Source organism: Parasteatoda tepidariorum, chromosome 1 (genome assembly GCF_043381705.1).
Source record: "Parasteatoda tepidariorum isolate YZ-2023 chromosome 1, CAS_Ptep_4.0, whole genome shotgun sequence".
In the NCBI taxonomy this organism is placed as follows: Eukaryota; Metazoa; Arthropoda; class Arachnida; order Araneae; family Theridiidae; genus Parasteatoda; species Parasteatoda tepidariorum.
The window spans coordinates 2,798,078-2,813,216 of NC_092204.1; the positions used below are offsets into that span (position 1 = coordinate 2,798,078).

At 31.4% G+C, this 15,139-nt stretch overlaps 1 protein-coding gene across 1 annotated transcript in view; it reads left to right on the plus strand.

Annotated features, from left to right (window-relative positions):
* LOC107454124 (phosphatidylinositol phosphatase PTPRQ) overlaps positions 1-15,139 on the plus strand; it is an 87,489-nt gene that overhangs the window by 2,610 nt on the left and 69,740 nt on the right. Inside the window, exons 2-5 of the mRNA XM_043051003.2 lie at positions 7,523-7,814; positions 10,861-11,109; positions 12,712-12,960; positions 13,717-14,007. Coding sequence (XP_042906937.2) covers positions 7,523-7,814; positions 10,861-11,109; positions 12,712-12,960; positions 13,717-14,007 — 1,081 coding nt within the window. The remainder of the gene's footprint in view (positions 1-7,522; positions 7,815-10,860; positions 11,110-12,711; positions 12,961-13,716; positions 14,008-15,139) is intronic.

The window sequence follows — 15,139 nt, forward strand, 5'->3', positions numbered from 1 at the left end:
TATGTATATATATTTATATATATATATGACTATTTAAAAGAAAGCTCAAAATGATTTATTTTATTTTTTTAGTATGCAAAATGCGCTATCCTATCTTAATCGGAGAGCAAGATATGATTGCATAAAAAAAAAGTAAACGTCAAAAATAAAGACAGATTTTAGGAAGGAGTTTTTAATTTGAATAAATCTTGTTTCATAATACAAAATAAAATCTATGGAAAGCCTCTCATCGTTTTGAGCCTTCTTTTAAAAAAGTAATAAAACTACTTGGAAAATTGCTAGAAATTTTTTAAATTTCTCAGATATTCAATTCAGATTTTTTACATTGCTATGCTTTATGTGTTTATTATGATGATAAGCTGTTTTTTGTAATAGAAATAATAGCGCTATTTATCTGCGGATGCATTGACATTTCATTCGAAATTGCTATCAGTAAAACGATAAAATCTCTTTTTAATGCGTCTTAATGATAAACACTGAAACCGAAAGTGAATTTTGGAAAGAGATAAGCGTCGCATTGTTGCAATTTTGAAAGATAAAAAGTCCGATTCCTTTGGAATGCGAAAGTTTGGACTAAATTAAACTTGTACCTCATAGGAATTTAAAATGATTACACACTCTCAGTAACAGTCGATGATAAATGGAACAGATATCTAAAGCAGCTCCATTAGGGCACTCGCATGCTAATTATTAAAATGACGCTAAATGTGAAAAAAAAATAACTATTTTGTGAAAATAGAAAATTGTTTGCGTTCTAATATTTAAAAATTTGAAAAATTACTCCTACACTGATGCATTGTGTGATCTCTTAAAAATGTGCTCAAATTCATTATTATTAATTAGTTTTGATGATTGATATCTAGTTGGTAAAATCGTTCAAAATTAGATGCTTCTGTTTAGCTTTTTGTTTTAGCTTTCTATTAGCTTTTTGCTTTTTGGCAAAGTCGGATGAAATTTTTTTTGAAATACATAGTATACATCAAATAAAGCTTTGCGCAACGGAAATTAAAAGCACAATAAAACGATAGAAAAAGCTTTTTTCTATTTTTAACTGCAAATGATCATAATTTTTTAAATTTTATTTCTAGTTATAATTTCAGAATAAATACCTTGAAACTTTACAGCAACTATTTCGTAAGATATATAAGTTCGTGAAAAAAGACATGTTGTCGCATTTAAAATACTTCATGTGTTGAAAATAATTATAAAAATTTTTCAATTCCTACTATTGTTCTAATTTTCAATCTTTAATATAATCGCTTTTTATTCATGCTCACAAATTCAAATATATTTTTTTTGAACTTGAAGTGGTAGTGAATAACACTTGCTTCTAATACAATTTTTTCACATATTAATTCATTCATTAAATAGGGATGAGTTAAAAACGAAATGAAATTTTACTAAGTAAGAATTGCAAGAAACTAAGTAAGTAAGAAAACTTCTTATCACTTGCTTTTTAAATACTAATTATCTGCAAATGTTTATATTAAGATATTAAGACTAAATAAAACTACAGAAACAATAATGAATAATTTTATATCTGATTTTGGAATTATCTCGCTCTAAAACAATATATATAATCATAAGAAGTATCGAGGGTAGAATTATTTATCAGAGCCATGTGGATTATATATTATTCAAAACAGTTTTTGGGTCATCATGCTTAATGATGTTTAAAAAGAACAAACCCTCTAAGTTATGTTATTTTAAAAACAATTATAGAATCTATAACAATTTTAAAAACGAGGAGGTATATGTTTTCTCTCGTTGAGAAGGATAAAATAATTTTGTTAAAAAAAAATTAATAATCTTTATTTTTCTGATCCTTAATGTTTACTATTGCGAAAGATATTCTGTATAAAATGGTATTATTGCAGCATCGAGAAGTAAACATTGAGTCATTAAATATTCCGTTGAAAAATCAAAAAACAGCGTATTTTTATAACATTAAATTAGTTTAATTTCAAATGCAGCATGATTTGTATATGACTATACGCATTTATAACATTAGAAATATGGTTAAAACTCTCAAAATATGATCAAAAATCTCGAAACATGGTCAAAACTCTCTTGTTCTTCATTTTTCTTACTTTTATATGGGTAAGTGACTCATGGGTTTGACTCAGACAGAAAAGAAATTAAATTTAAATTTTGATTTTACGGAGAATCATTTTAATCCATATTTAATATCTACTATTAGTTCACATTCTCCCTATATCTTGTTCAAAAAATTCAATCGTTAATGAAATACTTTTTAATTTATCCACTCCAGTTCAAATACATTTTTTAAAAACGTTTAGTGGTCTAACTTGATGTTAATACACTTTTTTTTTTAAATATTAATTTATTCATTAAAATTAAATAATTGATTTTAGTTTTAGATGAGAATTTTTTTAAAATTATTTAATAAAAATTTACAAAAATAAAAATTTTCTTAGTTGCCTAAATAGAATTTTGCTTAAATTCTTTTTTATATTACTTGTTTATAAGTAAAGGAATTCAAATCATAATTAAGTCATTGTGTGTAGCATTTTATACGCAATCAAATTGAGATAGATCGCAATTCAATCCAATCTATTGTTTGTTAAAGGTAGGTTATTGTATTTAAAAGAAAAAGAAGTATCAAATACGGGGAGAGACAGACTGTTCTGCTCTGAAAAAGAGTTATTAATTTTTCATCAAATTTCAAAAGGAGTTACTAAATTTGTCAACAGATTGTGTACTTAAATGAAAACCTCGTTTAATTATGTCAACTGATTTAGCTGCGTGGTAGTTTGTTTTATATTTTTTTTAATCAATAAGAGGCTAAATTTTACTTAGGTTTTACGGGAAAAGTTGTTAGCAGGCTGTTATTCACAAAACACTAAGTCTTAGTTTCCTATTTTGTAGAGTTTTGAAGAACCTTTATTGTTAATATGAATAGTTATATGTAGTTAATATGAAACATTTTTCTGCAATTTTCTCTTTACATTAAAAAACTGTAAGGGCCGCTGTTGTTCTGCGTATTTAATTTAATGTTATGTATTGTTTTATTACATTTTTTACTAGACTTGGAAGCTTAAGGTGAGTAGAAAAATAATAAAAAGGAGTTGTGATGGAATTAAAAAAATTAAACTTGATAATTAGTTCAACAATTTTGAATTGTTAACGTAACCGGACCCTAGTGTACCCTATCAGAGGAAATAATTATATGCCTAATAGGGGCCCCACAATGTAGCCCTATATGTTACTATGTATGAAACTAGACTATAAAAAATTTGGAAATCGGTTGAATAGTATATCTGTTGAATTAAAAAGAAGTCGCATATTTCAAACATGATTTCTCAGGAACTATTCGACGGATTTCGCTTCAATTTTATATTGCGCCATTTAAATTTAAATTTTTTAAAGCGATGTAAAAATTTTTTTACCTTGCTATTCAAAAATGCTTCAACCATCATCGAATAAAATAATAATTAATTATGAATTTTTTTCTTCTTCTTTGATTGGAATTGTCTTTGAATAAAAGAATTCTACAATTGAGTGTAAATTTTTTTCAATTAGCTTAAAACTTTCTGGGGAGGCAGTAAGAAATAAACAAAGCATTTAGGGTTCCAAATTTTGGTGCGTTGTCCAGACCAAACTATTGGAACCGTATTTTCCAGATTGCAGCTTTCCCAGATTAACCTATATTTTGAGGGGAAACCTATATTTTGAGGGGAAACCTATATTTTGAGGGGTAACTCATCGCAAAAAATTTCATTTTTTCTAGAGTACGTTTTTGTGTCTGATTTCGTAACTTAAAATATTATCTACACAAATTAAGTAGTATATATATTTTGTAACCGTCGTTGAACAGCCGACCCGATTTTTTTGGATTTACGACTACTAATGTTCAACTTCTGTAGCCTTGTCATTTTGAACCCAATCCAGAAGACGAGGGAACTCTTCGATCAAGTATTGGAATAGATTCCTGGAGGACTTTTTGATGGAACTAACACGCATTTGTGTTACATGGAGAGGAAGACCACGAGAACCTCCCATGGTTAGTCTGATGGCAGGGGACTCTAATCCATTATCCATCAACCACTGAGGATATTTCACGTCAGCACTATGGTCAGTGCAAGCTGGATGCGGAATTCGTATAGACCAGCCATCGCCGGGATTCGAACCCGGTTCACCTCTTTAGAAGGCGAACGCTGTATCCCCTGAGCCATCCCGGATGAGCATATTTAAGGTGACAACCTCAAACCATTAAGACTGAGTTTGTACGTTAAAATCAGATCATTAGATCAAACGTTATTCAAGGTGGTTCATTTTTTTCGCACTGTACAGAGAGTTCAAAAAAAAATTTAAAGTCGGAGTATTATTTCTGGAATTATCAACTGTTAAACTTGTGATAAAAAAACGTATTGGACGATCTATTGCCCGATGAAATGCAACTACGGAATTGAAATATGACTACTGAAAGAACCATTTTGAGTTATAATCTTAAGAGCGCGGAGAAAAAGTTTCATCGAAAATTCTCTTTCTCCTTCATAACTAATTTTAAATTTAAAAGAAAGTTCAGGCAAACCTTGAATAAGTTATGAAGTTTCAATCGCTGAAAAAATACTTCAAAATATTAAAATGCAAATGAATTAATCATTTATTTTCATTTGTATATTTTAAAATTTTTCTTTTCAGTATTTGAAACTTCATGGCTTATTTTAGGTTTGTCTGAACTCGCTTTTTTTACACTTCAAATTTCAAATTGGTAATGAAGGAGAAAGAGAATTTGCGATTAAAATTTTCTTCCCCGGTATGGCTTCCTATTCGTGGGAGATTTTTTAAAATTCCAAATTATTTGAAAATTAATTCAATTTTAAGAGTTTTTCTCGTAATTTTTTGTTGTTGATTTTTTTGTTTTCTCTTAAGATACATATTTTATTAGCTCACGCTTGATATTAAATCTAAGAAAAGAATGAATTAATAAATCAAAAAAATTCATATATAAATCATAACGTTTCTATCAAAATGTTTCTACAAAACAAAATTAAATAAGTCTCAACTGAGATAAAATCCGTTTCCAATTTAAACCATTGTGCAATGCGAGGTTATCGTTATAGATTGTAAGCAAATAAAATTATATTCTTTTATTACTTTTTATGGTATTACATATTCTCTATTCCTAAATTTTACTCTATTTTTTTCTTCATGTCAAACAATATCGAGCCATCTTAAGGCTTTCACGTGAATTCAGTTTTAATGTAATTCACACGAATAGTTTATCTGGTTCTGTAAACTGATTGCTTATACCAAATATTACCATTAAATTCCATATTTAATCAATCAAGCAATCTAAAGTTGTAGTTTTGAGTGAACATTAAATTTTGAGTTTTATTTTCAGTATTTTTACGAATGTCACGTGAATAGTGTGGTCCCGTACTATGGATGGTTGACAGTGCAAGGCTAAACACAGATGGCTCTAGGGGTTAAAATTCGTCGAAGGACTTCCGGGTTACTACTTTCGATAGATTTTTACTCCTATGCTTGAAAAACACGCCATCCAATATTATTACAATCGTATAGTGTTTGCTTTATAACGCGTTCTTACAATTTAATTTTCAACGAAACGAACAACAAACGAATTCGGAAGACTCTGTTAGCATGCAATGATGCTATCCACCCATGAAACAAACGGTGATTTCTTCACTCTAATATAGCCAAATAAGGGGATAACACTATGTCAAACCTTACACTCGAGCCTCGATGGCTCATGGGATAGAGCGTTCGCCTTACAATGAGGGGAACCGGGTTCGAATTCCAGACATAGCTGCTCGATACGAATTCGGCTTGCACCGACCACAGTGCTGACGTGAAATATTCTCAGTGGTAGACAGATCATGGATGAGAGTCCCCTTGCAGCAGTCAGGCTAACCGTGAGAGGCTCTCGTGATCTACCTCTCCATATAACTCAAATGCGGGTCAGTTCCATCAAAAAGTCTTCCACGAAGGCAGAATTTCTTCCACTATTTCATCCAGGAGTTCCCTTGTCTTCTGGATTGGGTTCAAAATGAGTTGAACATGAGTAGTCGTTAAACCCAGAAAATTGGGTTCAATGACGGTTATAAAATGAAATGTAAAACAATTTTTGTTGTGCAATCAATTTTCTTTAGTTTGTTTTATTTTTACGACCTGTTCGAATTTATAAATCAGTCTTTTGAATGCTTTTAAACGTCTTAAAACTCTTATGAAGGGGAAAATTACGCGTCAATTTCAAATCATATCAACTTCTTAGAATATTAAAACTGTTCACACATCGCCTCATAAGGATAACATAAGCGGAGGAATACACCTCTTCTTCCGGTTCCATTACACTTGCTATTGCTTACATTCTACCAACCATCCACTGAAAATCAAATACAGTCAAACCCCGCTATAGTGAACACTGTTTATAGTGAACGAAATGTTTGATCCCGTGCCCTGCTACACGCGTATAATGTTATTTTTTGTGGATATAGTGTACCAAAAAAAAGAGAGGAAGTTGTATAGTATGAACTGTTTTCTGTCTTCGACTGATTTATTTTCTTCATTTTTATGTAATAATTTTGAAGTTTCTACTTCAAAGTAAATACTTATACCGATTTTCATAAAAGTAGTGCATGTAGTAGTTTTTAGTAGAGCATGGAATGTAGCAATAGCATTTTTTTTGTTTGCTTCGCTATTGAATGGGTTCAGCATTCAGAGAAGTCGCAATCGTCCAGTATCTGTACAAATGCTTCAAGTCAAAGCCGGTGAAGTCGCTAAGCGATTGGGTGAGACTACTTTTATGTGCACGAATGGCTGGTTGGACAGGTTTAAAAAGCGGAATAATTAAAATTCAGGAAAAATTATGGGAGAGTCGGGAAGTGTTTCCGTATCTGATGTAGAGGATTGCTCATCAGCTAAAGATTATTATTTTTTTTTTGTACGCAAGACGAAGAGTCATAAAAAATAAAAGTTAAAATAATTTTTGCTACTACGCATTATTTTTCAGTCATTTTTATATTTTATTTAATGGGTCATTTATTTAAATAATGCGTAACAAAAGGGGGTGTGGGAGTTTGCGTACTTCCATGGAGGTAGCGGATTCGAATCACCTAATCCTGGGTGTATCTTCGTGCTGTCCTTCTCTGTAGTGTGGTTCCGCAGTGGACTGAGCGTTAAGACACGGTTCCTAGCTAATCACTGAAGTCAAGCATCACTGGCAGCGGTCAGTGTGCTGGTGGTTGACCACTTGAATTAGTTTGCGTAGGGACCGAGGGTGTGCGGTATTGGTTCTCTGCAGAGGATCAAAATTGTGATGGCATGTCTTGAGATTATCCTCGGGGATGCTTCCCAGACCGTCTCCAATATTCCATAGTGCAGCACTAGTGCGACATAAATGAACTACTACTACCTTCTATTTGAAAAAGGTTTATAAGCCTAAATTGAGCCCAACAGCCTGCAAATGTATGTAATTCCACTAAACAGTAAACTCAAACATTTAAAAAAAAATTTTAAAAATTCTGTTTGATTCTAGGAAACTTGTGGAGATTCGTGGAGTGTGAATTATGAAGTAAAACCTAAAACTTTGGTAGTGAGAGGAAGTGCGAGTGAGGGAGCCATAATCAAAATAAGCATTCAATCTTTGGACACCACCATTTCCAAATGCATTCTAAAGACAGATGCTAATACAGAAATAAAAAATGGTGAATTCATCACTCCGCCATTTCCCGTGTGTGGCAATACTGGATACAACGTGAGTTTGAGTATAGAGTGCGAAAATATTGAGAAAGGTTGGAAGGAAAAAATAATATGGACGCCGCCTGAAGGTAATACATATATTGTTTTCATTAAATTCCTACTATTATTTTACACTCGTCCTGTATCTTGTTCACAATTTTAGTTGTGAACACGGGTTCCTTCTTGGTAAAATCAGTTCGATGTTAAACCTTAATATTAATTCTTTGAGTTGAGTTGTGAACATGGGTTCATTCTTAAAAGAATTAGCTCTATGTTGAACCTTAATATTAATTATTTGACTTGAGCTGTGAACACGGGTTCATTCTTAGAAAATCATTTCGATGTTAATTGTTACTTTGAAACATAATACGATGTAAATTTGCTACAATCTTATTAAATTGAATCATAACGTTCATTGAAAATTAATATTATGCCATCAGGTTTAAAAAGTTCGATAGTACTTTGTGCTATGCATGACGAAAGCAAAACAAAGTGAATAAAGCACAGTTTTTTTGTGTTTTTTTCATTTTGTAATATAGTTCAACTTATCTACATATTAAGGTCACGGTGAATTCGAACGATAATATGATGATTCAGCAAAATTTCTTGCAATGTAGATTAATTCTATTATGTACTCAACATTTGTTTTATTTATTTATTTATATGATCAAAAACGATTTTGAAAAAAAGAGAAGAACATTGAACTATTCCACTCATGAAACAAACAAAACGATAAGAAATAAGGTAGATTAAAAATTATACCTGATATTTTTTTTAAAAATCATTTATGAAACCCTATATGTAACTAAACTAAGAGTTACTCTCTTATAACTATAATCTCGTTAACTGTGAATTAAAAACGTTCTCGTATTTATATTTCTTTATGTCGAAAATATTGAACAGCTTAAGAGGACGCCATACAAAATTTTCATCGCAAATTCTTTTTCTCCTTCATTACTAGTTTAAAATTTAAAAAAAAAGAAAGAGTAAGTTCAGGCAAACCTAGTATGTCATGAAGTTTCAAATACTGAAAAGAAAATTTTAGTATATATGTTACCGGCAAAGTATGAAACGCCGCCATTCTATAGAATGCCTAGGCATTGTATATATAATGCCGGATGCTTTTAGGCAAGGTATGAAATAGGTATGAGAAGTATTACATACTTTCCCGAGAAATTGTATAGAATACCTAGGCATTCTATAGAATGACAAATGCTATTTAGTCAAAGTATGAGAAAAAAACGTCCTGATGAGGTTATAATGTAAATGATGTGCATGTTACTGTGAATGACCGAAATCGGTGGTTGTTGACTTTCACCGGTGAACGTTGAAATATTTATGATATCCGATTTGATATTAATTTATTCGTGGATTATAATTACACTTATTCGATATTTAAGTACTTAATGACGATAGATTAGAAGAAACATCAGTGTTTGGAGTATCGGGCAAATATACACCGGGCAGTGGCACTTGAACCTAAAAAAATATCAGTGAAGGTTATACCGGGTAGTGGCACTAAACCTTAAAAAAAAACATCAGTGTAGGATATACAGGGCAAATGTATACCGGGCAGTAGCAATTAACTAGAAGTAGTATGACTAGACCTTTGGTAAATGTCCGAAATATATACTAGGTCTAGTTAAGTGCCACTGCCCGGTATACATTTGCCCGGTATATCCTACACTGATGTTTTTTTAGGTTCAAGTGCCACTGCCGATGTATATTTGCCCGATACTCCAAACACTGATGTTTCTTCTAATCTATCGTCAGTAAGTATTAAAATATCGAATTAATGTAATTATATCCACGAAACAATTAATATCAAATCGGATGTAATAAATATTTCGGACATTCCCCAAAGCGACTATGTGATTGTCAACATTCACCGGTGAAAATCGACATTCTCCAGATTTCGGTCATTCACCGTAACATGCATTTCTCAAAAGTAAAAATGTTATTCTGAAAAAATACTGAGAGTGCCATTAAAAAACATTTATTCAAAATGTGTTAAGAAAAATAAAAAGTTGTGCAAAACATAATTTATGCCTTTCTTATAAAGGGAAACAAAATTTTCATATGAAAAATAAGAAATTAGCCTACTTGTTGCAAACATGGCAGGCTTGAATGACGTTTTGAATGTGTCATTTATGAATGACATTTTGACAAATTGGAGATGTATTTTATACTTTGCCAGTTTCTCATTTGGCATTCTATAGGATGCCTAAGAAATGTATGAAATATAAATAGTTTCATACACTGCCGGCTAGTTTTAGGCATTATATACAATGCCTAGGCATTCTATAGAATGCCGGATTTCACACTTTGCCGGTAACATATACAAATGAAAATAAGTTATTAAAAGAGAACTTCTCCGTTGCGCAATCCTAATTTATTTTCATTTGCATATTTTAAACTTTTTTTTCCAGTATTTGAAACTTCATGAAATACTATAGGTTTTTTTAAAATTTTTTTATTGCATTTTATATTTGTCTTTAAACAGCCGACCCAATTTTTGGGTTTACGACTATTAATGTTCAACTCCGTAGCCTTGTCATTTCGAACCAATCCAGAAGACAAGAATTCCTGGATCAGTACCCCCAGAGGGATTGATTCGTTATAGGAACAGGGAGGACTTTGCGACTCGATAGATTTATCGTGCATCAGTCACCATTTATCGTCTGGGATCGAACCCACGAACTCTTGGACATGGACCCAGTGTCTATATCAACCAGGTTATCCCGGCCTATACCATAGGTTTGTCTGAACTCTCTTTTTCTACACTTTAAAATTCAATTGACTAATGAAGGAGAATTTGCGACAAAACTATTCTCTCTTGGTATGGCACGCTCCAAAGGGAACCTTTCATTAGGCCTGACAGATAAAATTAAAATTTGGTATATTTAAAAGTACTAAAATTAATGTTTTTACTTTCAAATAAAATGTATTTTGTTACGTGTTGTAAATATTGAATAAAAAGTAACTAACATAAAATTTTTCTTTGTTGTCCTAAGTAGGAATTGGCTTTAATTTTTTTAAATTTTTATATTGCTTATTTATTTTCCTTGGTGAATGGAAAAGCTGCACTTAAATTAAAAGCTTGATTATAAAGTGATATCTTCTGTTTCTTTTCAGCTCCTTCAAATGTGAAAGCCGAGGAAGTGACAGAGTCGAGTTTTTTTCTAAAATGGGATTCACCCTTCGGAGGAATTATTTCAACTTACAAAATCCAACTGAACGAAGAAATTTTTACTCAAAATAACAACGACCCCTTCTATCGGGCTGAAGATCTCCAACCGAACACCAACTACACTGTAAGGGTGTCAGCCAGAGGGAAAGAGGAATGGAGTGATTCGTCACATCAGATTGTCGTTAGAACAAAAAGTAGGATCATTTTTCTTTCATAAACAAGTGTTTTCACTATATAATAAATTATTTCCCGATTATTCAAGATTACGCATTAGGGAAGTAATTTTGTCATAAACAAATATTTGCAATATTTAACAAGTTATTTCCCGATTATTCAGAATTACGCATTGGGGTAGCTATTTTGTCATAAACAAATGTTTTCAATATTTAACAAATTATTTCCCGATTACTCAAGATTACGCAGTTGGGAATTTTTTTGTTGTTGTCATAAACAATTGTTTTCGCTGTATGATAAATTATTTCCCGATTACTCAAGATTACAAAGTTGGGAATTTTTTTTCATAAACAATTGTTTTCGCTGTATAATAAATTATTTACCGATTACTCAAGATTACACAGTTGGGAATTTTTTTTTGTCATAAACAAATGTTTTCATTGTGTAATAAATTATTTCCCGCTTACTCAAGATTACACAGTTGGGAAATTTTTTGTTGTCATAAACAATTGTTTTCACTGTATAATAGATTATTTCCCGATTACTCAAGATTACGCATTGAGGAAGTAATTTTGTCATAAGCAAATGTTTTCACCATATAATAAATTATTTCATGATTACTCAAGACAATGCAGTGGGAGGTAATTTCGTTATAAAGAAAAGTCTTAACTGTATAACAAATATTTCCCGATTACTCAAGATAACGCAGTGGGAGCTAATTTTGTCATAAACAAATGTTTTCCCTATATAACAAATTATTTCCTGATTACTTACGATTAGGCAGTGGGAAGTAATTTTGTCATGAATAAATGTTTTCACTGCAAAACAAATTATTTCCCGATTACTCAAGATTACGCAGTGGGAGGTAATTTTGTTATAAACAAAGATTTTTCCAGTATAAAAAATTTTTTCCAGATTACTCAAGATAATGCAATGACGGAGTAATTTTGTTATAAACAAAGGTCTTCACTGTGTAACAAATTATTTCCCGATTACTCAAGATAATGCAGTGGGGGAGTAATTTCGTCATTAACAAATGTTTTCACTCTATAACAAATTATTTCCCGATTACTCAAGATAATACAGTGGGGGAGTAATTTCGTCATATTTTTTCGTCATTTGAAACTTTGCTCTAGGTTTTTTGTAAATTTTAAAAACAAATGGAGGTAAAACATAATTTTCTATGAAATATTTCTTCCGCAGCAATTAAATAAAATCATACATTTGTTATCATTCTTAAAATAACCGAATTTTCAAGCAAGTGCTTTTTTTTCTCTCATTAATATTTTTCTTTTGCATTTCTCCCCGCAGTCAGTTATGCTCGCCAGTTAATAGTACAGTATTGTTTATCAATAGTGTGTAACATTAAAGAACAAACCGACGATTAAAAAAAGATAAAACTTTCCTTCTCCCCCCCCCCTACTCCGGTGTTGATGAGAAGGGGAGGAGGGCCCACATCTGCTTCAAGAATCTGCGAGGTTGTTCTTTCCTTCACACATAGTGACCTCACCTAACCTTGTGGGATTGGTTTACATTATATCTGTGGAAGCTTGACTTCTTCACCTATGTATTAAAGTTGTTGAGATGCAGGCTATCATTTCACGATCACTTTGTTTATTTAGAATCGCTTCATCCTCCTGTTCTGGAACTTCGTGATGTTACAAACACAACTGTCATTCTCGGTTGGGAAGACCTAGGAGATCTGCTGTACACTCTAAAATGGAACCAAGAGACAGTCACTACAAACTTCTCAACCATTAGAGTGGAAAATCTAACACCCTTCACCTATTACGACTTCTATGTGCGTGTCTCTGACGGCAATAGAATAGGAAACTGGTCAGTAGTCCGTCGTGTTCAGACAAAACCAGGAGGTAAAGTATCATCTAATTACATTCCTACTATTAGTACATACTCTCTATATATCTTGCTCAGAAATTAAATCATTCATAAAATACTTTTTATTCATCCATTCAAATTCAAATACATTTTCTTAAACTTGTAAATTTTACTATCAGCGATTTAGTTTTTCACATATTTTATAGATAACATCAGTGATAATTTCTAACTTATAGCTCTATTTGAGCAAAAAAAAATAGGATATTGTGCACCTTTAAGTATTTAATTATTTTATATTCGCAGTGTCAGAAAAATTCAATAAAGAACATGACGTGGTAGCACGTGTGGTTCACGTCACCCAATTTATACTTTTATACCACGCGCCTTTTTTTTTCAATTCCTACTATTAATTTACACTCTCCTTATATATATATATTTATGTATCTTGTTCAAATTTTCAATCGTTAATTTAATACTTTTTATTCAGCCATTCAGTACATTTTTTAAAACTTGTAGTGGATGACATTTGATGTTAATTCAGTTTTTTCAAATATTAATTCATTAATTAAATTTAGTTAATTAATTTAGATTAGACTTACATTTAGAGAAATTGTTTAAAATTATTTAATAAAAAGTAACTAAAATAAAAAATTTCTTGGTTGACTTAAGTAGGAATTGACTTTAATTTTTTATAATTCTTGTTTTTATTTTGAAAGTGCCACAAATGTAACGTTTCAGGGTTGTTGTTTTTTTGTGCTGGGAGATCAAAATTATTATTTTTCTTCTCTTAGTTCCTTTCCCTCCCCGAAATGTAAGAGAAAAATCGAAGGGAAGTCGGAATATATCTCTGGAGTGGGACGAGCCACAGCCTTCTAGAGGCGACATAACTCTTTACAGTGTCAGGTCTTTATACTCCAGAAAGAGAAGCATACAACCTTCGAATGTTCTGTCCACGAACGAAACTTGGATTGTAATTGAAGGATTGAAGCCTGCAAGAAGATATGTCATCCAAATGAGTGCCTCCACCGAGGCTGGCATGGGGAATTGGACGGAACCATTGTCGATCACCACCTTGTCAGAGCGTGAGTATAATCATAGCAGTACTTAATAAAGAACGATTCGCATTGTTCCGCCACGTTAGGCTTAAGAAAAATTCCTTGATAGCAATAAATTGAACGTTTGTTAGCAACTGCAGTTGAATTTAGATCGAAAAAGCTGCATTCACACAGCTGGTACAGCTTGCTCCCCAGGAGTTGGACACCATTTAGTTTTTCCAAAAAAAGTATTTTAACAACGATTTCTATTAAAAAATTATAAACTAAAGAACGTAAAATAAAGAATTCTTAGGATAAAAAAAGGATTCTAAAAATGCTTCATATTGGAATAAAAAACTTAAAACTTTTTTTCTTTTTTTTATTCTTATGGTTCTTATTCAGACGTAAAAAACTATTCTGTGGAAAACTATCATCAAAATAGAAAAAAAAATTCTTTACAAGCAAATTTTTTATTATGAAAATCGTAACACTTACTTTCTTTATAAATCCGGAGAAATTCAAATGAAATCTTCTTCGTTTGAAAACTTTATTTTCAAATAATATATACATGAATTATCCCTTCATTATTTTTAGATAACATATACCACACAGCAAAAGTTTATGGTTGTAAGATCTCGATATGAATTTTAATATGTAGCTTAAAAACAAAATAGCTGAATTCCAGTTGAAATTATTCTTTCAAAACTAAAAAATACCTACCAAGAAAAGGACAAAATTTTTTTTAATAATCAACACAAATGATACTATTTCAAGTAATTCAGATGATTCTTTATTGTTGTTTTCCGAATTATGTTGATGCAAAAATGTACACTATAAAGACGAAGAATATTCTACAACTATTGCAGTTCTGCCTGCTCTGAAATCACATTTATTCATTGGTATAAAGTAAGAAATGTTCCCTTCACTTGACTTGCTCACTTGTTGACTCATTTGTAATGAATTGAAGACAAAAAAATGTATTTTCAACGTAATAAGTCATCTGTAGCAGTATGCGATCCTGAAATTGGAAGTAATCAGTTTGATGATAATAGAAGTTAAAAATTATTGAGAAATTTTCCTTCAAATGTTTCGCGCGTTCTGTTTCTGAAGAGATTTTTAAAGTTCTTCTACCTTTTCCTTAGGGAAATTTAGCCTCTTATTTGCTGCCAAGAAAGTGGCT